Here is a 24,632-nt window from a genome sequence, read left to right on the forward strand (position 1 = left end):
GTCGGATTGGACGGGCGTACAACTCTATATGCGAACTGCGATTGTGCATATACATATAGCCCATATCCGAGTGGCGTGCAGGAACACACCTGTCCCCGTCCCTGATTCGGATATACCCTTTGCATTCCGCCCGCTCCCATTTGCAGCGCCATTTCCATTTCCAGTTCGGTTTCGTTTCAATATTCGATAATAATAAATATTGAAAAATAAAACGCAATTTAATGTCTACAAAATTGCCAAGGCCCATGCCAGAGGGCTACCGAATCGGAATATTGAGTCATTTTTGGGATGGCCAGAGATTTTCAGGGGGAGGGAGATTTTCAGGGGCCAATGAGGGTGCAGGTCATGACGCAAGGCGACCCCAAAAAAGCTGAAATCAAATTAAACAATTTAGTTCTGCCTTTGTGCGTGACAACTCAAGGGAGAAGGCAAACAGTTCGGCTGCATAAATATAGCAAGTGAAAAATACAATAAAATCCAATCGAATAAAATGGGAAATGCAATATGCATACGACGTATCTATAGCTGGCCCTGTCTGGCGAACGAGCTGACATATGCTTAGATGCACATGAAACATGCATGGCCGCATCACAGTTTTCTTCGGCGAGCATCCCGAGCTCCTCGTCGATTGGCCAGGACACCGAGACATCCGAGCAGGACAGGATGGGCCAGGACCCGGCCAGACCGGCTGCCGATCGCCTTTGACCAGCCAAGCACACTTCGAATTTGTCACATTTGAGGAAACCGAAAGGATGTCGGCCAGCCGGCGCGTGTGTGTGAGGGCTCCTGCCTGCAAGTGACAGCCACAAGAACAAGTCCTGAAAGAGGACATTGTGTGGCCCGGATCAAGTCAGGCGTAAGATTTACCGCCCTCCAATCCCTCCTCCCCCTCCCCCCACAATCCCCTCCTGGCAAGTGCACTTTTCTGTGAAAGATGCGTTTGGACTCGGGCGCAGGTGTGTAGGAATGAGCTGGGAAAGTGGAGGACCCTTTTGAGCCTCGACTGAAACCCGTTGGCCTGTGCGTAATTTTACAGCCCTCACTTTTGGCCACCTCTGTGGATGTGCATAATTAATGAAATATAAAATGCCAAACTCAATTTTTGCTAATAATTATGCATCATAAATGTTTATTTTTGTACACACAAAGACTGTAAGGCCAGTTGCTTGGATAAAGAAATAGATGATTAAATTTCTGTCAGTCTATAGAAATCCATCCTTGGCCGATAAACTAAACTGGCAATACATATGTTGTACTTTAGTATATAACTAAAGAAATTAGCAAAAACTAAAGTTTCGATTACATTGTAGAAATTCATTATTATGTTTTTAAAATCATACTTTGAAATGTGTGTTTGGGCAATTTCAAATTACCTCTAACCGTCATTTAAAAGTTGAATGAGAAAAGAACGCGTAAATTTAAAAGTCTTTAAAGTAAAATGTATTTAAATCAGATCATGTTCTTTTAAAAAATAATTATACAATAGTACCCCCTATTACTCAACATTTCTTTATTTTGTATGAGGGAGGAATACAAAAATAAAAGAAGTTCCTATAAATTAAAGGGTATTGAATTATTATTTTGAAATAAAGAATAGGTAAACACTCTTTTCTCTTATTAATTATAACTGCGCTCCAATTTAACGGACTAAAAGCTAGGGACCTTAGTCTTTAGACCAAGAATGATCTGCTCGTGGTTAGTAATTGTTAATTTCCGTTCACAAAGAACCGCTGCGATTAAAGATTTTCTAGGGCGTGCACACCTATTCGAAGTCTTGGGCTTGGTGAGCAACTGCCACTGGGCCATCAATTATGGCCGCATGCGAGCGCGTTTTCTGTGCCAATTCCCGTTAGGGAAACCCATCGGGTTATGCAAGACACCGGACTTTGGACACCCGGCGATGGACGATGGACGATGGTCGATGGAGCCTCCGCACCCACATCAATTACCAGCGGAGCATTCAATCGCAGCGCGACGGCAATCAGTCGGAGAACGAGTCCGAGTCGTAGTCGTTCTCGTCCTGAGATTCCGATCCCTGTGCGAGGACTCGCATGTTGCGGTCCTGTTAGCGGCAATAGAAATTAGCTTTATTAAAGATAAAGCGGCGTCGCGACTCGGGTAACATTTCCTTTCGCGCCAAGGGGCCATTATATCGAAGCCCCCTCCCTCTTCCGTTTTTGGTCCTGGTCGTTTTGCATTTCGAAAATGGACTGCAAAGAGAGCGGGGGATAGAGGCGGGTAGGTGCCGGCGAATAATGAATTTTTCTATATAAATCACTCGCGTCAATGGGCCAGGCCCATTGATATTATGGCCCCCATTCCGCGGCCAATGTGTAAACATTTCCGAGCGGCGCTTTGTCTCTGTCCAGGGGTTAAAGTCAAAAGGGTTGCACTGGGTGCGTCGTAGGTGTGTTTAACGGTCATTTCTCGATGTCTTGCGATCGTTATCACCTCGCTTATTATTATTATTATTATTGCTGTTATGCATATTTTGCCCTCGAGGCCTCTTGTAATTTTGTCCATCCTTTGTTCTTATTGGAATTTATTACTTAATAAGTTTTTGGGGGAAAATGGTTTTCGACCTTCCTGTTTTTTGAGGGCTGGTCGAACCCACCCACTCAGATTTTTACGAGCGCTCACTCAGCAATATTTCCATTGCTTTTGAATTTTTGAGAGTGACTGCGAATCGGTTGGCAATCCAAGTCAATCCGAAATCTTGGCATATAATAAAACTATAAAACTGCGGGTCGGACACTGGATTTTTATTAATTTTTATGGTCCGTTTTATTTGCGAATTTTGGCCATAAAACGGGTGAATATCTGCGCCTCAAGTATCCGACGGATACAAATTGGCGACGTCCTGCAGTTTTACGATCTCCGACCCCGAAATAGTTGTGATTGAATTATGGATAAAGTGGATTACTCGACCGGCGAATTCATATGCGACCAAGTGTCGTAAAATCGCTGACCGAATTCATTAGATACGCACTTCGTTCTGTCCGCAGTTAATTAGCTTTCGGGGTTATGGTTATCTTACGGGAGGAGGGATGGTCCTGGTCTGGATTTATCTACGCGAAACCCACTTTAGATTGCCAAAGCTGCCCAGATGTCAGACGACACATGCCGGGACAATCCATCTCTGCATTTGTTTATCTTATAAATAAAACGCAGCCACAAAAGAAAAACAGCAAAAAAAAATCACAAAAGTTTCGTCCACTTGAGGGGGCGGGGGTCGGTCGAAGGGGGCGGGGCATCGGCACGTACGGCCAGCCAAAAGCCAAACGAAATGTTGTTTAAACTTTGCAAACAAGTTTGCTTGTTCGCCTTGCTTTCTTCCACTTTTCTTTCTAGATACTCTTTCAAATGATGATTAAGTTTGGGGCTTAAGTTTGGTATAAAAAAAACAATGATTTCAAAAACTATAAATAGTCTTAAATATAAGTTAAGATTTCGCAGTTGTATAAGAATATACTACATCTTAAAACATTTAAGTCCATAAATATAAAAAACCAATTTGTTTCTAAAATGGAATAATTGCATAAAATTTAATTTAAAGGACGTTATTAAAATCGTTTATCCATTTTGTTTGCATAAGCATTCATTCTTTTGGCTGCCTTTTAATCCTGTTAAATGTTATTACCGTGAACTATTTCATCTCATAGTTGGCAAAGTAACCATGGGTTGTTAGGGTATTTTGGGTATTCGTTACCCTTTTCCTTCTACCTTTTTTATCTTTGTTGTCCCTGCACATACATATGACTGTAAGTGTGGGCGGCGACTTCGTTTCGCATTCCCTCATAGATAGCATTTGAAATTGAAAGCGAAATTGCCGTTGAGCATGTGTGACGACAGTGGAGTTCCGGGGGGAGGGGAACGCCGAGTGATATATGAACTGGCAGGCCACCTCGCACCACCAATCTCCCATCTCCCTTGAATTTCCCAAATTTTCCAAACACCGACATCAGCATTGACATTCGCCATCGACATCGCAGTTTTGGGAGAAAATGGGCAACAAAAAATGGTAAGTGACGCCTCGAATGCATATTCAAGGCGGACACATGCCAAGATCGAGTCGAGAAGTTTTGTGTACACACTGGGCATGGGGATATGGGGATACAGGGATTCGAGGACTCAAGGATTCCGGGACAGCTGCTCCTTGGCCTGTGACGAATGTTGATGGCCCCATCCGATAATACCGTTTGTTTGTCTGCCTTTTTTTTTAACTTTTGAAATGAGAAAAGTTTTAGTGGGCCAACGTGTTTTTAATATGATTGAAGGGAGTTCCAACTTGCGATCCCGGCCACCAATAAAAATCGCTGGATAGAAAGTGTTGCCTACTTAGGCGGGCCAGAATCGAAATTAGCCGGGCTTAAATGGCGGAGCCAAGCTGGTGGTGGCCATAAATTAGTCAGTCGGCCCAGATGTGGGTGGTCCAGTTGGGACACACACACGGTCTCCCCCTCCACACACACACACACAGATAAAGCAAGCAGGCAAGTTAAAAAGGATAAATCGCTTGTGTTCATCGCTCTTCGCACATAATAAATGTATCTTTTACTTGCGCCGCATGAGGAGCGTAAGTAACTCCCCGTGAACCACCAAGAAGCACCACCGCCCTAACACCCACTCACCCGCCCATCCACACACATGCAGCGCAGCACTCATGTATGAGTTGTATATAAAGTTAACAGCATTTGGCTATCTTTTTGCAATTGATGTATTACACATAAAAGTTTTCAGCTCGACCCACACACACACACACACCGACAACTCAAGCATCCATGTACTATATATTATCTATGCCCCCCCCCCACCAAGCACATGTCCTTTCTTTGTATTTGTATGCGAGTGTGTGTCTGTAAGAAGTCCAAGACATCCACGAGACCACGTCCGCAAACAAAACGCACGCATACAATTACAAAACTGTTACACGTACGTGTGTCCCTTATGCCAGTGTATGCTAGTGTGTGTTTGTGTGTGTGTGAGTGGGTCGACCGGTCGAGCTTAGGGGGAGGGGGTGGTTCGGGTAAGACAGCAAAGGAATATTGTTAACCGACTACAAAATAAATACGAAAACTTTTAATGCCCCCGGCTGCCGAGGCAAACGTTGAAAAATGCTTTGCCTTCACACAACCACACACACACACACACACATACATGCCACACACTCACACCGACAGGCGCTCACTCACACAGACAGCCAAAGGACAGCTGGGACGGACATGAACGTCTTCGGACTCATTGCCACTTGCAAAACCCAACTACATACAGACAGACAGACAGATTCAACTACACGAACACTTCGAGGGGGTGAAGGGGGTTGAGTGGGAGGGGGGGACCTTTATCTCGCTCTCTCTTTCCCTTTCTTTCTCTGTGGGTGTGCGTGTAAGGACATATGCATGCGAACCCTTCGTCCTTACCCTCGGCCCCATAACTCATCTATCAATTTTCACGTACTTGGACCGCAGTTGCCCCTTCCCCTTTCCCTCACCTTATACGCCCCTGCGACTGCCACGCCTCCCTCTTCCCGCCTCCCCTTTCAGAGTTTGGGTTCGGCGATTGTGATTGTGTGGTGTTGTGCGCCTGGACCGAAGAAGGCGTCTTATTGCCAAAATGTTGCCCTTTGCCATCTTTCCCGTGGGCCAAAAATTCAAGCACAGTGGTGAGAAATTAGATACAAATTGGGAGATCAGAGATGGACTAAACACTCAATTGATTGACAATACAAATAATTTTTGGAATATAAAATGATTTGTAGTTATTCGGTGTCATATTAAATCTGAAATCCCAGAAATATAGATATAGTTTTGAATTATCGCTGGTGTCGAAACTACCTATAAGTATACTCAAATTGTATACCATAGGAGTCCACAATATATATGAATAAAAAATAGAAGCACCATTCTAAAGATTAAATCACTGTAATCTTTATCAATTCTAGTGCGTTTTTAAACTCTTTTTTTTCTTAATTTCACTAAATGTATTCTTTCATGGAATTTAACATGGTTATTCAAAAAAAATAACAGATATCTCTCGAAAATCTGATGAAAATGTAATATGAAAATAAGAACTATTAAATTTCTCTATAATTGGAAGTATAATATTTTTAGGCAAACTTATAATATTTCCAATCCATAGAAAGTTATCCTTAAAGTTACGTTATAATAAACTATTTATTTCCGCTCCGTTCCCTAACATACTCCCAATCTGGGACCCACTGTTCTTTTGGCTGGTTTAAAACCGAACCCGACTCCTTGGGTCCTGTGTACTTAAAGTTTTCTTCTCGACATCCGCACACTCACTTACCCGCACAACTACACACACACACACACACAACAGGGCACAAACACACATGCAGGCACAACACAAGAACGGACCCAACAATGAAAGCTGACAGCCCCAAATGTCATTCTATCTTGGCGGTCATTAGAACGGAGTTCAGAAGGTGAGGGGGGTGGGATGAAGGGGAGGGGGGTGAAGGGTTGGTAGTGGAGGGGGTGGTGAGCGATGTTGGTTCTTGGCAAGCAATTCGCTCCTCACTTCGTCTTTGGCCAAGATTATCTCCTTTACTTTTGGTGGCAAGAACTTTTTGCCCACCCCCTCCCCACCGTCACATCCTGGCTGCTACTTCTTCTTCTTCTTCGTCGTCTTCTTCTTCTTCGTTGTCTGTTCTATTCGATTCGGTTTTTTGGCTCGGTTCTGCATGAAGTATTTTACTCTTTTTCCATACACTCTCCGTCTCACACTCGCACACACACTCCTACTCGTACTCGTATTAACTTGGCCCATTGTTTTTCGTTGTCCTTGTTGCCTCATGCAACTAAACACACTTACACACACACAGGGGCACACAAACGTACAAGGGTTGTCTGTGTGAGTGTGCTATTGATGCGGCTAGTTTGATGTATTACCCCAAAAAACGAAATGTCTGTATCGCTTATGCGGGGTTCTAGAGCCATGGAATGGAATAGAAATGGGCATTTTGGCATTTCGATTTAGTGGCTCGCACACACACAACACACACACACACATGTATTTGTAGAGAGACAAACGATGATTACGCCATCGCTTGCTCTCATTCTAACACACACACACTACCTCTCTCTCTATCCTTTTTTCGGTTGCTCCATCTCGCTCATGCGGGCCTTTTTATGGGCATTTTGTATAATACATCATCGACAAACATGTTTGCAAAGTGTGTACGAATATTATATGGGAATCTAACTTGTTGTTGCTTTTTGCGCACGCTTTCGCTCTCGTGTTTTCCTTCTTTTGGTGGGGTATGGAAAGAGGGGGGTATCAGTGGGTGGTCCTGGGAGGCCTCGGAACAATTGCAAGGACATGTGCGATGGATGCTGACGTTGACGCCAATGGTGTCGGTAATGGAATGGCAATGGGCAATGGGCGATGGGTGAAAATGCTTAGGCCGTTCAGGGTTGAGGGGGTAGAGTGGGGTGGGTGGTGGAAAGGGGGCGGTGGACTCCGGCCAGCTGCCGATGGGGTTGGAGCGAAGATGGATGTTCGGGTGGGCGAGGGTCCGAAATGTATTCGCTTTGAATTATTCCAAAATATACAGCAGCAGCGACGCCAACCGAGGCAGCAAAAAAGTTTGCCTAAAGTTTGTCCCTGTGTGTTCTTGTGTGTGTGTGTGAAAATCCACATGGACGTCTGCATGTGTGTGTGTGTGTGTTTGGGAGTTCGTCTCGGTTAGTTTGGCGTACAGTTTTGTGAATTTGAATTAAATGTACATAGTTTTAGATTGCGTAATTCATTAGTACAGGCTGCAGCCTGATGCCCAGCCACCCTATCACTCGAACCACCCACCACCCACCGCCCACTAGCCACACCCCCAGAAAAGCGTCAGCACGCACGGCCAAATGATGAACGATGCGGTCGTATGTGGTTAACGTTGCCGGGGATTAGGTGATTGGGAGGGGGGGTTTTGGTTTACTTTTTCGATGTCTGCGGGGGATGGTGAAAGTAGGGGGGGTATGGGGTTCGTCGAGGATTTACTATACTGATAGGTGTGTAAGTTCGATGCTGCTGGCATTCACTGAATAGCTTAAATAGCTCATGGAGTTCCTCCACTCATTCCCTGGAGTACGTTTGGGTGATGATCTTCGGATATTCTAGGCTATTTAAATATAACCCCTTCAAAATTTCTTCAAATTTGTGAAAAACTTACTTACAGCATTCGAAAATAGTTTTAAATAATTAGGGAAAATACTTTTGATTTCGTTAATTTTTTCTTTCGTTTAGATTATTACCATAGAAATAAATATATAATAAGTGGCTTTACATATTCAAATTCTAATCTAATTTAAATATTTAAGAAATTTTGCTTTTAATTTCTCAATCAGAATATAATTATTTCTCAAACATTTTTCTGATTTCTTTAATTATAATTTCTTTATAAGTAATAAGTCTACTATTTGCCATTAAAATTCGAATTAATCCAATATCATCTTACAGCCATAAAAGTACTATCCTATTTGAGGGGATTTAAAAGCAGCCCAGAACCCACACTTATGTTTTAAGGGCACAATGCTAATCTTACTCGAGCTTGCTGCGGATCCTTTGCGGTTGCGAGCAGCTGTTGAAAGGACCTCTTTGGATGAAAGAAGAGTGGAGTCAAAGATGAATTGCTTCAGTCAGTGGTCGAACGTTTTCACATCCCCCCGAAACCCTTCAGTATCAGACTTTTCAACCCGAGTCTTCCTCGCTGTCCTTCCTGCTTACTACACATTCATCCATCCATCCAACTTTCCATCTATCCATCTAACCGTCCTTCCATCGAACACTTGCGCCGCACTATTTACGGTACAATTTATTACTTTATGAGCAGCGAACTACTCGCCCACCGCCCTCCTGCAGCTCCTCAACCCCCTCCCTCCTGCAGCTCCTCGACCCCCTCCCTCCTTCCTTTGTTTACGGACCAACGATTGTATTTAACTTCGATGCGAGGGGGTGGGGTTGAGCAATGTGGGTGGACGGTTGGTTGGGTGTGAATGAAATGCGATGGTAATGAATGTATGAATTTAGAACGCAACTGAAAACTGGCGAGACAGTCGGTCGAGATAGTTTTTGCGCCCAGGACTACCCCCCCTTTTAACCACCCCCCTCCTTTCTATTCATCATCAGCAGGCGATGCGGTTGGGAGCAGGACAGGAAATGAGTAGAGGAAGTTTTAGTTTCATATTCGCACGGTTCAGAGTGGGGCAGGCTTGGGGCCTTGTAGATTGGCGGTGCTTGGGCGCTGGCGATGTTGGCACTGCGGTTTGGAAGGGGAGGGGGGTGGCTAGAAAGGGGTAAATAGGGCCACACAGGGGTGTGGTGGCATGCTGTAGCTCCATCTCTATCCCTCTCGCTCGCTTAGCTATGCGTGGCTCTGTATGTGTGTATGTTTGTCTATAAGTGTGTGTGTGTGTGTTAGAAAGTTTGAATTGTATTGAAATTGTATTTTGTTAAAATTCATGTTTGTTATTGCTGTTTTAGTTGTTGTTTGGTTGTCGTTGGCCAACCATTTTGTCGGCCTGTCTAGCGCTCTCTTTCTCTCGCCCTACAGCTCTTGTCTGTGTGAGTGTGTTTGATTGCGGCACACTGGGCGTATGAGTAATTTCATTTGACTGCCCCTCCCGGCTTTTCGGTTTTTGCGTGTAATTCTCTGACAAAAAACCCGAGAAACCCTTTTTGTGTTAGAGTTTAGTTAGCAATATAAATAGTGCAAAATAATATAGACAATTTCAGAATAGTGGGGAGGTGGTCGAAGGCTAAATCAATAAAAACACTGCACGAAAAGGGCATTTTAATTCAGATTTGTATCGGTTTTATGCCCAGTTATCTGGGATTTCTTTTTGTACTTTCTGGGCGGGTTACTCACACCGTTCCTTTTTTGTTTGGGTCAAATGCTGGACAGTGAAAGGACTCGGGGAAATACATCATCGACACGTTCGCCGGGCGGCATAACGAACCACGACCCCCAATCCCATTCCTCAGCACCCGTACGGAACCACCCCCTTCGCCCACTTAGGCGCAGGATTCGATCGCACAAATTGCTCATTGCTGAGGAAATATTTGCAATAAATTTAGTTTATGGCGTCGGCTGTTGGCGCTCGAATGCCCGCCTGACTGACACCCCCCGCCACCCCTACCCACAACCCCTGCGACCCCCTATCCCCCCTCCCCACCCATACACGCACATTTAACCTCGTTGTAGGTGGTGGCCGCCTGTCAAAGCCTAAATTATATGCGAGCGTGTGTGTGTGAGCCCGTATGGGATATTTGGAAATATTAAAATGCAGAGCTCACCCACCCACAAGTAAGTGTGTACGTGGTGGTTTATTGATGTAATATCCTTCAATTATTATGGATATTTGGCGCATTCCCGCGCTGCTAAATTCTGGTGTATCAAAAATCGGGACGGGGACATGAAAAACGGGGCACCGCAAAAGAGTTATTTCTGTTCTGCGTCCGCCCTTAATTAACTGACCCCCAGTCTCGTGGCCAACTGTCAACTAACCCCACTCTTTTCCACATCTCAACCCCCCTCCGCAGAACAACCAAATCCCGGCCATTGGGATGTGAAAGACACACAGAGATCTAAAGGAAATGAAATGCAAACAAATGCTCTGTCTTGTCTGAGTGTCTGTGTGAAAAGGATGTGTAAGAGGAGGCCGCTGAGTGGAAACCCTCCTCTTCAAGGGGGTGAAGTCCTGGGCAGCAACTACTTTCGCATGTGCGGCAATAATTCATCCATTAAAAGGGATATCAATGCGTCAGAGGTGGTGGATGAAAGGGGGTTCCGAAGGAAAGGGGGGTGCGAAGCAAGCTGAGACCTCTCCTTACAAAAGGCAAGACGAAAGAGGCATCGGGGTCAAATGGAAAAAGGCCGAGCCGAAGCAAGTTTTCGTCTTCCGTTTGAAAACCGCACGCACACATGGAATACCCTCCTTTTCTGCTCCTAAACCTTTCTTAATGCACTGGGTAAAAAATTGTACGATCGAAAATTCGCTATATACTTTTTTTTTTAATAAAGTTTAAGTACTAGATGTTTTGCCTTTATATATTGACCAAAAATTTATAAGGACTATGGTTTCAGTTTTGTTAAGCAAAATGAATGAAATACTTTTAAATATTTTATCTGTTTGTTGAATGAGGTGTAAGTGAAGATCAATTCAAAATATAGCCTAACTTAAAGGAGTGATCCAAACAAATCAAGCTAAGCATCGAATAGATAGCCATCCTTTGGAATGACTCCATCGGACTTCAATATTTTGAAAATAATGTTGCCTATTTATTTTACAAGCCTGGCGATTTCTGTGCCATCACCAATTATGGCAGTCTTTTAAAAATATTTCCAAAATGGTTAATTTGGTTAATTTGAGGCTAAGTTTTCCCCTCAGTGTAACTATCAATAGAAGCTGCGAACGAAATCCGAAGCTCCGAGTGATAAGCGAAAAATGCCGACAGATTGCAGGCGCCGAACGAAGTGGAGCCGAATAACCGAAGAAGGCCAAAAGGACTTCAAATGGACTCGGCTGGGGACTAAACTGGAGACTCGCACACACACACACGCACACACACACACACGGGGCCGGCATCCATATGGATTTATGTAAATTCTATGCCCAAAAATGACCTTTTTGCCAAGGTAGTGTTCGGATGCGGGGAACGGCTCTGTCTTTGACTTTTGTAATATTTTCGTTGGAAATAAATTCGCATTTGAAACGGATTCGGATTCGGATGCGGATTCGGTAAACGAAATCCTTAAGCATACAACTGTGGATTGGGTGTGTGGGCAGATGGATGCTTTGTTGCTACATACGACCACTTGAATTTAAAATACAACGTGGCAAAAAGGGCCGCTCTCAACCCTTGGATTGGGAACCCGAAATTCATCCCCGGCCAACACGAAATAGTTTTGAGCAAAACTTTTGCATTTGGCCCGTCCGTACTTGTGACTGTGTGAGTTAAGCTCAAGTAGAGCAGCGGCTAGAAGCAGAGGAATTTTGTTTAAATTTAATGTATTTCCTATGGCAAACACTTGTCCACTCCCACCCACCGAACTAGAATTTCCTTTCCTGGCCAAGAGCGAGATGGATAGAGCGAGACCTATTCCTACATACATAATAATAATGGTTTTTCATTTCCATTTTTCGCATCTATTTCCAAACTGTTTGTGTGTCTCGGAGTGTGTCTGTGTGCGTGCAAAACAATTTCATTTGAAGTTTAAGCAGAAAATTAGAATTTTCAAGTGTTGCAATGGGTTTTCCAGCACCGGGACCACCCCTCACATGTGAAAACCTGTCCGCTGTCCGTTGCTGGGTTTCTGGTTTTGGTTTTTCCTTGGAGAGACTTAGTGTGGGTGTGGGTGTGGGTGTGGGTGTGGGTGTGGGTGCGTGTGTGGGGCGCACAATGACATAATCCCTCATCTCCATAAACATTAGAGCGGGAATTTAACTCAAAAGTTTTTAGTTTCGGTTTCGTTTTCGGTCCATCCCCCAATCCCTGCCTGTTCGACCGTGTGTGGGTCCAAAGTGTCTCCGGTTCTGGCACTTTTGCCACTTTGTTGCCCAGCTTTCGCCCCGCCCCCTCCATCCTGTCGCACATCCATCGTGTAGGCCAGGGGATATCCAACTTATATACTCTAACGCACACACACACACACACACTCACACACTGGCCCATCCATTCACCAACACTCACTTGAGTGTGACGTGCAGCAGATGGAGTTTTTGAAATTAATTTGATAACATTTTTGTTTTGTTTAGTTTCCGAAGCCGGGCGTGGCATTGGCCGGCCGCCTTAAAATATATACACAGCCATCATTGCATATATATTTGAAAATTATCTGCAACAATTTCAGACAGCCAGTGAGTGGAATAAAGTTGCCGAAAAGTGAATTCTTTCGTGAAAAGAATTCAAAGCGCAGCACTCGATCAATTTTGGCTTAGAGTTTCAGTTTAAACGGCGTGAAAGTGCTCCAAATATTTTAAATATTTTAGACAAGCGGATAACTGAACACTAATAAAAAAATGTTGGTAGTAACACTGTTGATTTGTGTATAATAATGTAGACATCTTCAATTTAACTAATTTTTATAAAGTTTATTGAATAATGAATCAATATAAATAAAAGATCTGTAAAATGTAAGTTCATTTTCATCTAACATATAGTTAAAGGAAATGGATTTGCTTCGCTTAAGTATCACTTATTGAGCGGGGATCATCAACCTTTCCCCACATCTCCCTGCCACCAAGTTCGAGATGACATAACAATGTCTTGGACAGGGATACATTGAACGATTGAAGCTGAACCAAGATACAAAGATACGGATACATGCGACAGACGCACGCACTGCAAATGTATTTCCAATCATTTTACTCATTATCCGGGCAAAAGTTTTGCGGCCCCCATGTGTGGTGGTTCTACTTGAACATTTTCATGTCCTTCGCTCATTTGCAGCAGCTTGAGGGGGAGGGGCGGGGGGAGTTGGAGGGGGTATATTGGGGTGGGGGGTCTGAGTGGCAAGCAAAGCTGGCCACACTAGGCGCGGTGAGTTACCAGAAAAGGACCCCGCAGATACAGCAACTACTGTATATATGGAAGTGTGCGGCGTGTTGGCGTTAATGGTTCTTGATGAAATGAAATAATGGGTGCGTTTATTCACGTAATGTATTTGTATTTGTTACAGCAACAGCAACAGCAACAACAACAGCAACAGAACCACACATATTTACAATAATAACACAGCTCGTAAAATGAATAACTGAATGGAATGATTGAATGCCGGATGGAATGAAAGCGGCGCCCAGGCGACGCCGACAAAGGGCGGCTAACAAAACGCTTTTCGTTAGTTTTCATTATTTTCCGCATTTAAGCGTATTTATTCCGTTGTTAATCGAATTTATTAAATGCAAACACGCCAACAAATGGTAGCCAGGACTTATATACACACAGAGTAAAGTAGGGGAGCCAACACGCACCTTCCGACCACCCCGCTCTAAGCCAAACCCCATCGACTGACTGACTGGGTGCGTTTTGTTTGGGCTGAGAAATAATGTTTCTCGCATGCTTATTGCCTCTGCTGCCGGCTGCTAATTTTACGCATTTCACGCATTTCCACGTGGGCATGGGAAATCAGCCAAGACCCTGGCAGTGTACGTCATTAAATGTCTCTATTGCCGGGTCTTACGGCCGGAACACACCTAAACGAATTATCTTCGGCGCAGATTCTAATCCTTTGGTTAACATACATTTTGAGTCAGCAGCTTACGACTTACAACCAAAATATAATTAAGGAAAGCGGTGCACTTGACAGCAGGTATCATATTGATCTGCTTAAAAGTTGTATCCTGACTCCCTTTATGATAAAATGGCAATATATGTCTTAAGAAAATATATATTTTACTTAAAATGTTCCTCAAATTGTGAATTGCTCATAATGGTTGTTTACACATCCTAATAGATTTCTAGCAAACTTATTAAAGACCCTATGATGTCCAGTTCCTATTATAAAAGCAAAAGTGCCATTGGAAAACCATACTATACCATCATTTTGATCTAATAAAAATTACAACTTTTGCATTAACTGCTGTCTTAAGAACGTAAATTTCTTACTTTAAACTTTCCTAAAATGATCCCATTGCTAATAATAAACCTTTTAATATTACAATATAGTTTACGCAAAATCATATTCATATTAAAGAAGTTTTAAATGTGGAGCAAACGAATATATTTGTAAGACCAAAACTTCAAAGTTTTTTTTAGCTGAAACAAAACAAGCTTTAGTTATCAATGCAAGTTATTACACATCTAGACAAGCGATTTAATCACCTAGACCATGGGAAATGTATTCCAAACAATAATTTTTTCAGCTTGGCGCTGCAGCCCTATGAAATGACATAAGATGGACGTGGAGAAAAGAAGTGCATTTGTGAGCAGCTGGCAAATAGAACCCGACCGAACCAAATCGAAAGAAACTTTGCGCATTAGCTTCCAAATGCCAAATGCCCAGCGCCAGTTGGTCCGGCCAAGTTCGGGCCCGCCCTCGCCACGCCCCCTGGCCGCCCCTCGACTTCCGGAAACTTTTGCATTTGGTCTGGCCAAGAAATGAGCAACTGGCCTCATATGTCAATGATTTCTTTTCCCCTCCACCGCGCCTCAATTTTATTTCATTTTGTTTGTTTGCATTTCTTCGCCCACGCCGACGGCGCCAACTGCAGTGTTCGCACCTATCGCACTTGCTGCCAGGAATCCTTTTTCCCTGCGAATCCAACTCTTTTTTTGAGATCTAGCTGATTTGAAGTAAGCCATCCTCGTTCTGTCCTGTCACACACACACCTCCCCTTTGCTGTTATTATTTTGGCTGCCATTTATTTGCTGTCAATGCTTGGGCCACCTCTGGGCCACCACCACCCACTGAGCCACCCACCGAACCACCCCCTGAACCACCCACCTGACGAGGCCGCAGCCGCCGGCCTGGCTGCCCGCTTTCTTTTTTGTCTCCCCGATATCATTTTCATTTTAAAATGTCCTCGCCAACGACAGCGAAGACGCCTCCTAGCAAGAGTCCAGCTTTTCAGTGTCCTGCTTTCTTTTTCACATTTCTTTGACTACACTGAGGGAAATTCTTTTGGATCTTTCTTTAATGTATACTTCTTAGAATTTGTTTTAAACTTTAGTGCAAAGTTTAGGTTTTTCTGAGTATGTAGGATGCTACAGAAATCACAAGGGTTTGGATTTCACTTATAATCGGTTCTAAAAGTATAATGAATTCATTCCGAAAATTCTCGTTATATTTTTCACTGCATACTTTTAGATGCTCTTATGAGTGATTTCAAACCCCAACAGTTTTTATTCCGGAGAATGCTATTTATTATTCGTTAACTCAATTCGATTCTTGTTTCGAAAACCCTAAATGCTTTTTTAATTACAAGAATTGGTGCAAATTTTGAGTATTCTTGCTTGGAAGTAGTTTTTATAATTTAAGCTTCAACATCCCACATTTTCTTTAGTGCATGTTTCCCATGTTGTTCTAGTCCTTTTTGTGCTTGCTCCTCGAAGACAATTTCGGGCTAGGTCTTGGTTTTGGCCCGGCCGGGGCCACTTTATAAATGTTTCTGCAATGGATTTTTGCAAAGTAAACTTTTTCCTCCTTTTCTCGTTCGTCTTTTGTAGTTTTTGGGCCCGCATCTGATTGCGAGTGTGTGACATTTGTGGGGGCGGACGGGAAGTGGAGTGGAGTGAAGGGGCCAAGTAAATATATTAAAATGCAAACCCAACTCATATTACTGGGGGCAGCAGCAGGATCGGGGGACAGGACCCAGGACTCAGCTCTCAAGTCCTTGCGCACACATGTGCGCAATTTCCAAGTCCGTTTTCGGCCATTGCCAATGCCCACCGAATAAATCGAATGCACAAAAAAGCAATAAAACGAAATAAAATCTAAATATGTATGGTCTCGAGTGTCGCCCTTTCGGGGCGGGAGGGGGAGTCTCGAAACGAAGGGGAAAATGTGGGCGGACATGGCACGGAAAACAGAAGGCAGGAAAAAAAAACTTATCATTTTTATCATTGCGCAAAAGTTTATCCTTTTTGCTCGGGCCGTTAATATTTTCGATTCGGATTTCCAAATGGCCAAAAGTCCCAGGACCGCCCCTTTACCGTTACTGCTCGGAATTTCAAATGACTTTGGCTCGTTCCGAAGCTTATTGAATGTTTATGCTTTATTAAATTTGATTTCTCTTCCCTGCGCCGCCCTCTTCTCTAGTCCGTCTCACTAAACTGACCAAGTGCTGGCCAACATTTGTTGCAATGATCTATGTGCCCTGAATATTAAACGACACTCGGGGCTTAGAGCGTCCAGGATGGAACAGGTCCTGGGATGGAACTCGTCCTGCGTCCGAAGCTGGGGCTATTATCATTTTAATGCGCGTTAAATGCGACATTTGCGACATCGGACAAAGTGCGTGTCATGTGCTTAAGAACACAAACAACCCGAAAGGAGCCAGGAATAGGGATCTGCTCAAATCATATTTGTAACGCTTTCCCTTACACTGGGAATAAAAGTGTTTCAATGCTCCAGCAGCCAACCTCCAAAAAAGCAACTTTAAGTAAACGATTTGGGTAAGAAAAATTGTATAAGAATTATCTTTTGAAAATAGAATGAAGAAAAAATTCCCAACTTTAAAATATAAGAATGTTTATAGTAAGTAAAGGATATTTGCCTTCTTTTAAAATAGCATACAGTCTCAAGTACGATTTTTCTTCAGTGCATCTTATCTCGACATCCTTCCGCTCCACAATCGAATGGTAATCATAATCACAATAACCGTAATAGCAATAACCGTAGTTATGTCGATAGCAATAGTGTTTGGTAATGGCAATAATCATTTTTTGTCGGCCGTTGTGTAGAACATTTGCACATACGTGAATGGCCGGACATTACGTACCCCGCTACGAATGTGTTTATAATCACACGGCGAATGTCCTGGCCAACAGTTACATATCCATGGCCTAATGCGACACGTGCTCCGCGCATATTTCTTGGCACTCTGGGCGGGATTGGGAATGGGATTTGAATGGGATCTGGCTGAGGCTCTGCTTCTGGTTCTGGACCAGCGACAGTTGGTTATGGGCCTAATGATTGCCATTCGGATGTTTTTGGTCAGCTCGTTAGGATCGAACTTCGGGAAAATTAAGCTTGTTCATTATTAGGTTTTGAGGTGCTAGTTCATGGTTGACTTGTTCACTTGTGAGTTTCACTGCTTAAAAACTAAACTAATACTACTACTTAAGATGATTTTTATATAATAGTTTTACACATGAATATTGAATGCAGTTGATATGGAATAGGCCGATAAATATTTAGTACAATTTTGTTATTGTTATATTGCCAATTGTTTAAGACGCTCATTATCGGCTCATCCTCATTTGATAGTTAGTTACATCTTAATAAATTTATAAAATGATGCAAATCATATACAAAATATGTCCGTTGTTTTTTTGCTTTATAAATAATAATACAGAACAAGCAAATATTCGATTAATCGATAAAATATCTTAAAATTTGTATTTCAAATCGTTTTATTCTAATTTTTGTATGCCATTCTTTTGTCGGTCTTAAAGTCTTAAAAATATAGATTTTCATTTTGTGCCAATTAGTTTCTGTTTCGATTACTTGTAATCCCTATTTGTTTATCGATAAATCGACAGTTAGTTACTATGCAAAACATGTCTGGCAAAATGCAAATCATATGTGTAATTGTTTTGACCCGAACACTCTTGTTCCAATCGATTTGTAAATCATACACAAGAGGCAAATATCCAATTTGGTTCCATATAATAAAGTGAAAACGATTGGCAAGCTCGTAATCGATATGTATTGTAAGATATTAAGATGGTAAACTGGACTCACCGAAATCACTGTTGATGCCGGAGGGTCCTGGCAGAAGACCTGGAATGCCCTGCAGGCCGAGGAATGCATTAGGGAACGAGTGCGAGCGCTGATTGTCGATGCCGTCGAAGGTTCCATCGTGCTGTCCATCACCCCGATCCGAGGGCTCCGTATCACTGCTGTTCGAATCCTCGCCCGCGCTCTGGCCGAGATCGTGTTTCTATGGAAAAAGAGTGGGTTGTTTCACATTACAGAACGCTCATTTTAACTTTTTTAAGAGAATAAATGGTAGCACAGGAAAATGGGATTGTCTACTGACAGTTACTGAAAGTTAGAAGTGGTAGACCTGCAGGCAACAACTTGATTATTTAAATTATTACCATTTAATAAAATTATATATATATTATATCACAAGGTCGATTTTAGTTTTCTTCTTTGATATTAATTACAACATGGCACAACGAAGTATGTAATGATTTTTACAAACTAGAGTTCTTACTGAAATGATTCAAATCCATTCAAATCAATACCCACCTGATTGGCCTGTTGTCCGTTGCTGTTTTCCAGTGCCTGTCCAAGTAGCGACTCCCTCAACTCCATGTTGCGCTCCCGATCCTTGGAGGTGTCCCGACCGCCCCTGTTCCGCGTGAGAGGATGCTGTCCTGCCACGGGGAATTCGCGGTCGAGCAGCAATCGCTCCGGACTGATGCCGTGCTGGGCCCGGAACAAATCGGCGCTCTTGATGCGTTTCTGTGGTGGCGGCGTCAGGTGGCTCTTCCGACTGCCCTCCATCTCACCCATGTCCCAGTGGTTGCTGCTGCTGGCCTACAGAAGGGGAAAAAGATGGGAAACAGATTGTCCCGGTTAGTGAGAGTCTGGATTGGGGCAACCAAGTCGAGTGCTATCGTTTCTCGGAACTGCACACTTTACTTTGCTGGGATTGGGATTCGGGTTTCTTACGGGCGACGCTGCCGACGATGCCTTCAGCTCCTGGATGGCGGGCGTACCGCTCGCCCCGCCGCTCTGTCCGCCGGCGCTGCTGCTGCTGCCGCCGGCGCTGGCCGTTGCTGCCGCTGCTGCTGCCACTGCGGCGGTGAGCGATGCGGCCGCTGCTGCTGCTGCCGCTGCACTCGAAGCGGTAACCGGTGGCGGTATCTGCGGCGCACTGAACGGTGAATTCAGGCTGCTGTTCAGGGATCCGCTGAGGTTGTTGTTGCTGCTGCTGTTGTTGCTGTTGCTGCTGCTGTTGTGGTTGTTGCTGTTGCTGCTGCCATTGTTGTTGCTTGTGGCACTCGTTTGAGTGGGCGGCAAATAGCTGCTGATCTTGTTGTGATTGCTGCTCTCGGCAATATTGTTGTTATTGTTATTGTTGTTGCTCAGGCTGTTGCTGCTGCTGTTGTTGTTGTTGCTGCTGCTGCTGCTGTTGTTGTGACTCAAGGCGGCGGACAGGGCCTTGGAGTAGGGATATCCACCATTGACATCCGCCAGTCCGCGGATCTGCAGTAGGTGAGCTGTCTTCAGGAAGTCGGGCAACTGTTCGTGGCTCACGTTCACCTCACCATTGTACATAAAGCTAAGGGATTAAAAAAATACAAATAAATTGAATATATTTCGTTCCTAAGTCATATATAATATAAAAAGAAAAACCTAATTTAACGTAACGTAGGAACGTAATTTAAGTTTCATTTACGAGACAATTAGATACCATACAAAACAATATTTACGTAAACTCTGATATGATAGGTAGGTTTTCAGAAACAGCAATTTTACTTAAGTCAAAGTTTGACATGGCAATGGAAAATCGTACACGGAAAATAAATCTTAAATATTTATGTTTGATTTCTCAATGTCCTGTAAAGTTTTAATACTAAGTCCTTTTCTTTAGAAAAGTCTGCAGAAAAGACTTAGATTTCCTAGATTTTAACTGTATATAAACCAATTCTGCATTAGCAATCTTGAATTTCGAACTCACCTAAGCAGATTCTCGACGTCGTCGCAGCGCACGTCGCGCAGGATGACGATCGGGTGCTCGCAGGGATTGGCCTTGAGCAGCCGGCGGAAGTAGGGGCTGCAGGCGCTGAGGACCACCTTGTGGGCGGTGAAGGAGCGCTCGTCGCAGGCCAGCGTCACGTCCACGAAGTCCTCCTCGTCGCGCAGGTGCCGGAAGGAGCTGAGGATCGAGCTCTGGAAGTCGTTCCACTTGAGGGCGTAGTGCTGCTGGTGCTGCGAGTGCTGTTGCTGGTGTGACAGGTTCAGGGAGGGCGGGGGCGTGGCCGGCGAGAGGGCGGATCCGGTGGCGGCCATCGAGAGCGAGGAGAGGGAGGAGAGGGCGTGGGCGGCGGCGGCGGCGGAAACGGAAACGGAGGAGGTCGCCGGCGGCGGGGGCTCCATTTTGACCACGCCCGCGTTGTTGTTTTCCGCCGTCTGCAGCTGGGTGGATTCGGTCATTTAAGTGGACCGCGTCTAGCCGGGATGGGATCTGATGATGGCTGTGAATGTGACGGTGGCTGTGACTGTGGCTGTCTTAATGGACACGGCTGCTCCTTCTTTTGTGGCTAATTCCTTGGCTATTGTCGCACAAATGCTTCCCCTTCTGGGCTCCTTTTGTTGTGTGTGTCCTGCTCTTTGTGGGAGCCTGGCAAATATTTGCACTGCCCGTCCGTGTGTGGATTTTCCAGCTTCTCTGCTAATTCGGCGGCAGCCTCGCGCGGCCTTTGTCCATTTTCACCGGACTCTGTTTGCCGCGGCGCCCATGGACGGACCAATGTGCTGGAGGGCAAAAGAGAAAGAGAAACAGAAATTAAGTTCAGACTTCGGGTGGCTCAAATCCAAATACAATTGCTCGGGCAGGTGGGCCAATCATTAAATATTATTACCAATTATTCATACATAAGCAGCGGGACCGGGACGCGGACTGCCGCTGGATCCGCGGTTGGTCTAATGAAACCATTAATTACACGAGCGGACCCTCCGAACCACCAAAACCATCGAGCCACCGAGAGCGGGCCACTTGTCGGGGGCATTAGACGCAAATCAATTTAATTTAACCGTTTACAAGCCACAAAACAATGGAGCTGAAGTTGCCCGCCACTCCACAGATCTTTGACATACACTTGGGAAAAATAGTACCAGAAGTTTAAGCAGTTGACCTTCAAATATCTTATTTATTTTATGAGTAGGTTGGAATTTCTTTTTAATTAATGTTCAAACTTTTTAGGAAAACGGACTAACATTGAAATTTATAGAACCAAGTTGCCAGGGCCATTGTATTTGTAATTTGTTTACAGATTAAATAATCCTTTTTTAAGGTTTTGGAAACTATGGCAGTTTTTATCTTAATCGAACCCAATGGTACTTTAAACTGCAAAAATCTTGATAAAGCTTAATGAAGTTTAGTGAAGAATCTATTTCTATAGCAATAACTTATTTGAAATCCCATAAAATCTTAATAATTTAAAAATAAAGTTGTTTTTATAATATAGCTTCTTAAATTGATCAGTGGCTCTTTAACCCCTCATATCCACAAAACTTTTAAGTAATTTTTTAAGTGCAACAGCCAAATAATTGTACAAGATCATTAGAAGAGGTAACCACCAACAATCCATCCATCTTAACTGCCCCTCTTCCCTCGCAATAAGGCAACCTGATCGATGTACCGCCATCAAAATATTTATAAACGCATTCATCTCTGGGTTTCGGGCTTAGCTTGTCGCTGGTCTTGGATTACGATCGGTATGAAGATTCGGATTACATCTCTGATACCGAATATGACGAGAGGCGGAACTGGCCATTCCCCATCCCCCATTACCTTTACCTTTAACAAATTCCTTTGCCTGCAATTGGCGCCTGCAGTTGCAGGTTGGTAATTCTTCACGGTACATGTGGAATTCCGCTTGAAAATCATGTTCACAATTTCCCTGGGTACTCATTCGGTTACTCACTTTTTACCACACTGACTCACGTCGGTGGTTGATTAATGATGGGGCATTTTAAACTCGATTATGGCCATCACTTTTGGCCGTGACTAAGACAATCGAAGGAGGCTGGCCCGCAATGCACCCAGTTCATTTGAAACTAGTGAAGCACTTGGTTAGGATTAATTGTGCATTGAGTGAACGGTGAGTTGTATAATTAAAGTATCTGGGGAATTTCTAGCTGGTTAATCGACAGACCCTTTCTTTGTATATATACCTTAAAAAATAGTAGCAAAATCGAGTGTATGAGGTAGATAAAACCCTTTATTCGCCGTTTATTTTTCTGGAAATTTCGTATACGTATAGGTCTTGGAAAGTTCAGAACTAGAAAATACGTATTATATCAGGGAATCGACTGACACCCCCAATCAAACCCTCTACGTTGCTTTGCGCTTCGCTGAGCTGCGTGCATTTGTTTGCGCTAATTTATGAAGTAACCCAAAACAATTTCATCATAACACATTTGCTGGCAATTATTTCGTTTATTGAACAAACATTCGCTTTGCCTCGCACATCGCATAAATTCGGGGGTTTGGGACGGGGGCAACTGCCATACCATACCATACCAAACCATACAATACAATAACTAACCCGGCCAAGACACAACAAAATAAAACAACAGATAGTTTCCGGCTTGGTAACCGAAAAATATGTAAATGGATGGCACGGGGCAAAAAGGCGGCAACAAATACGCTTTTCACATGTAATCAGCAGGATATGTGTGTGCAGGACGCAATTGCATTCTGCATGCCACACACTTCAAATGTTCAACTTTCAAATGGCAGCGCAGTGTGGCAACTGCCTAAAAACAAAACATTTCAGAATTTGCGTTGAACAAAACACAGTCCGTTTTGGCAGCCAAAAAAGGCCAAAAGCCATTCGAATGTGTGTGTAATTGAAAGGAATGCGGGGGGGTACTCGGTATGTCCTGGGGTCGGGAGTTGAGCGTAACATAATAACAAATAAATGTAAATGATAATGGTAAATAAAAAACGAATTACTAAACAACACACAATCATCTGCAAATACACTGATATCTAGGCATATATACACACACCCATCAGGATATATATAAACATAACGATCCACATACTATATATGGCTGTATAAACACGCGTATGAAAAAAGGGTTGGGGGTCGTATCTAGAACTGCGGAAATGGCAGCAACAACTGCTGTTGGCCATGGGCACAATCAAATTTGTACTAACTATTTGAACACCCAAAAAACATTTGCCCCGAAGGGTATATCGAATGGATGGAATACTTTGTGACAGGCTAAATAAAACAAAATATAATAATATTTGTAATAGTTATTCCACATGTGCTTTAACCTCAAGCTTAAAAATATAAAAATTTTAAAAATGTTAAATGAAAATTTAGCAGTAAAATATTGTATTTATCTGTATAGATATAAGAACCTCCCGAGATTGGTAGGTACATTTAGCTCCCATAACTTCGTCACTTGTTATTTTTGGTAAATTGATACTGTGCCAAGGCAAGTGAACTAAGTTCCTTGGTAAATATTTTATCCCCTCCGCCATGCGGCTCGCAACCCCCATTTCCCCTGACATGTACACCCCATCCATAACCATCCATCTATCCTTCCTAACTAGTATTCGGGGGAAAGGAAGCGAGCCGCGTTATGATGATGATTGTTATTTTTACGATTTGCATTTGAACTGTCAGTGGGAGAATCATATCATTGAATGTACACAAAGTCCGAGGTACAAGTAGCTCCTTTGTGTGTGTGTATGTTTTGTTGTTCCTCTCATTATTTTTACAGTTATGTTTATATCGTTTATGACTTCATATTGTAGGGCGTTCGTCCTTACAAGTGATGGGGAAGCCATAAACCAAATTCACGCATGAACATAAAATCAGGAAATTGACTCAAATTGGTATAGGATAGAACAGTTTCGGATGTGATGTAGTCTTAAGAAATAGGTTTACAAATTTTTGAAAAAAATTCAGCTTATGTTTAAATGGTTTTTATGGTAATGGTAGCAATGTTGAAAATTTAAATGCAAATTTGCACAACACTCTGCATGATTAGTTTGCCGAACAAATTCTCATTAAATTTTGCCGTAAAATGTCAAATCGAATTATAAGCGGTGTGAACAATGCAATTTCGGCACGGCCTAATAAATACGACCCTTCTGCCTCCGATTCACCGTATCTTTTTATATTTTTCGGGGAGGAGCAATAGGAGAGGACCTCACTCAATGCAAGCAAATTAGTTAAAAACCAATTAAAATCGCTCA

General features: G+C 43.3%; 1 protein-coding gene across 2 annotated transcripts in view; it reads right to left on the bottom strand.

Moving 5' to 3' along the window:
- The window catches only part of LOC108044622 (protein abrupt), a 51,281-nt gene that overhangs the window by 6,599 nt on the left and 20,050 nt on the right, over nucleotides 1-24,632 (bottom strand). The window contains exons 4-7 of one of the 2 annotated variants that reach the window (XM_044460286.1): nucleotides 20,370-21,166; nucleotides 19,328-19,970; nucleotides 18,932-19,222; nucleotides 18,419-18,617 (exon numbers count right to left, since the gene is read on the bottom strand). In XM_044460286.1, coding sequence (XP_044316221.1) covers nucleotides 18,419-18,617; nucleotides 18,932-19,222; nucleotides 19,328-19,970; nucleotides 20,370-20,845 — 1,609 coding nt within the window. In that variant the 5' untranslated portion in view covers nucleotides 20,846-21,166. The remainder of the gene's footprint in view (nucleotides 1-18,418; nucleotides 18,618-18,931; nucleotides 19,223-19,327; nucleotides 19,971-20,369; nucleotides 21,167-24,632) is intronic. The other variant, XM_044460287.1, reaches the window with a different exon arrangement.

This window comes from Drosophila rhopaloa, unplaced genomic scaffold (genome assembly GCF_018152115.1).
Source record: "Drosophila rhopaloa isolate 14029-0021.01 unplaced genomic scaffold, ASM1815211v1 contig_2, whole genome shotgun sequence".
Classification (NCBI taxonomy): domain Eukaryota; kingdom Metazoa; phylum Arthropoda; class Insecta; order Diptera; family Drosophilidae; genus Drosophila; species Drosophila rhopaloa.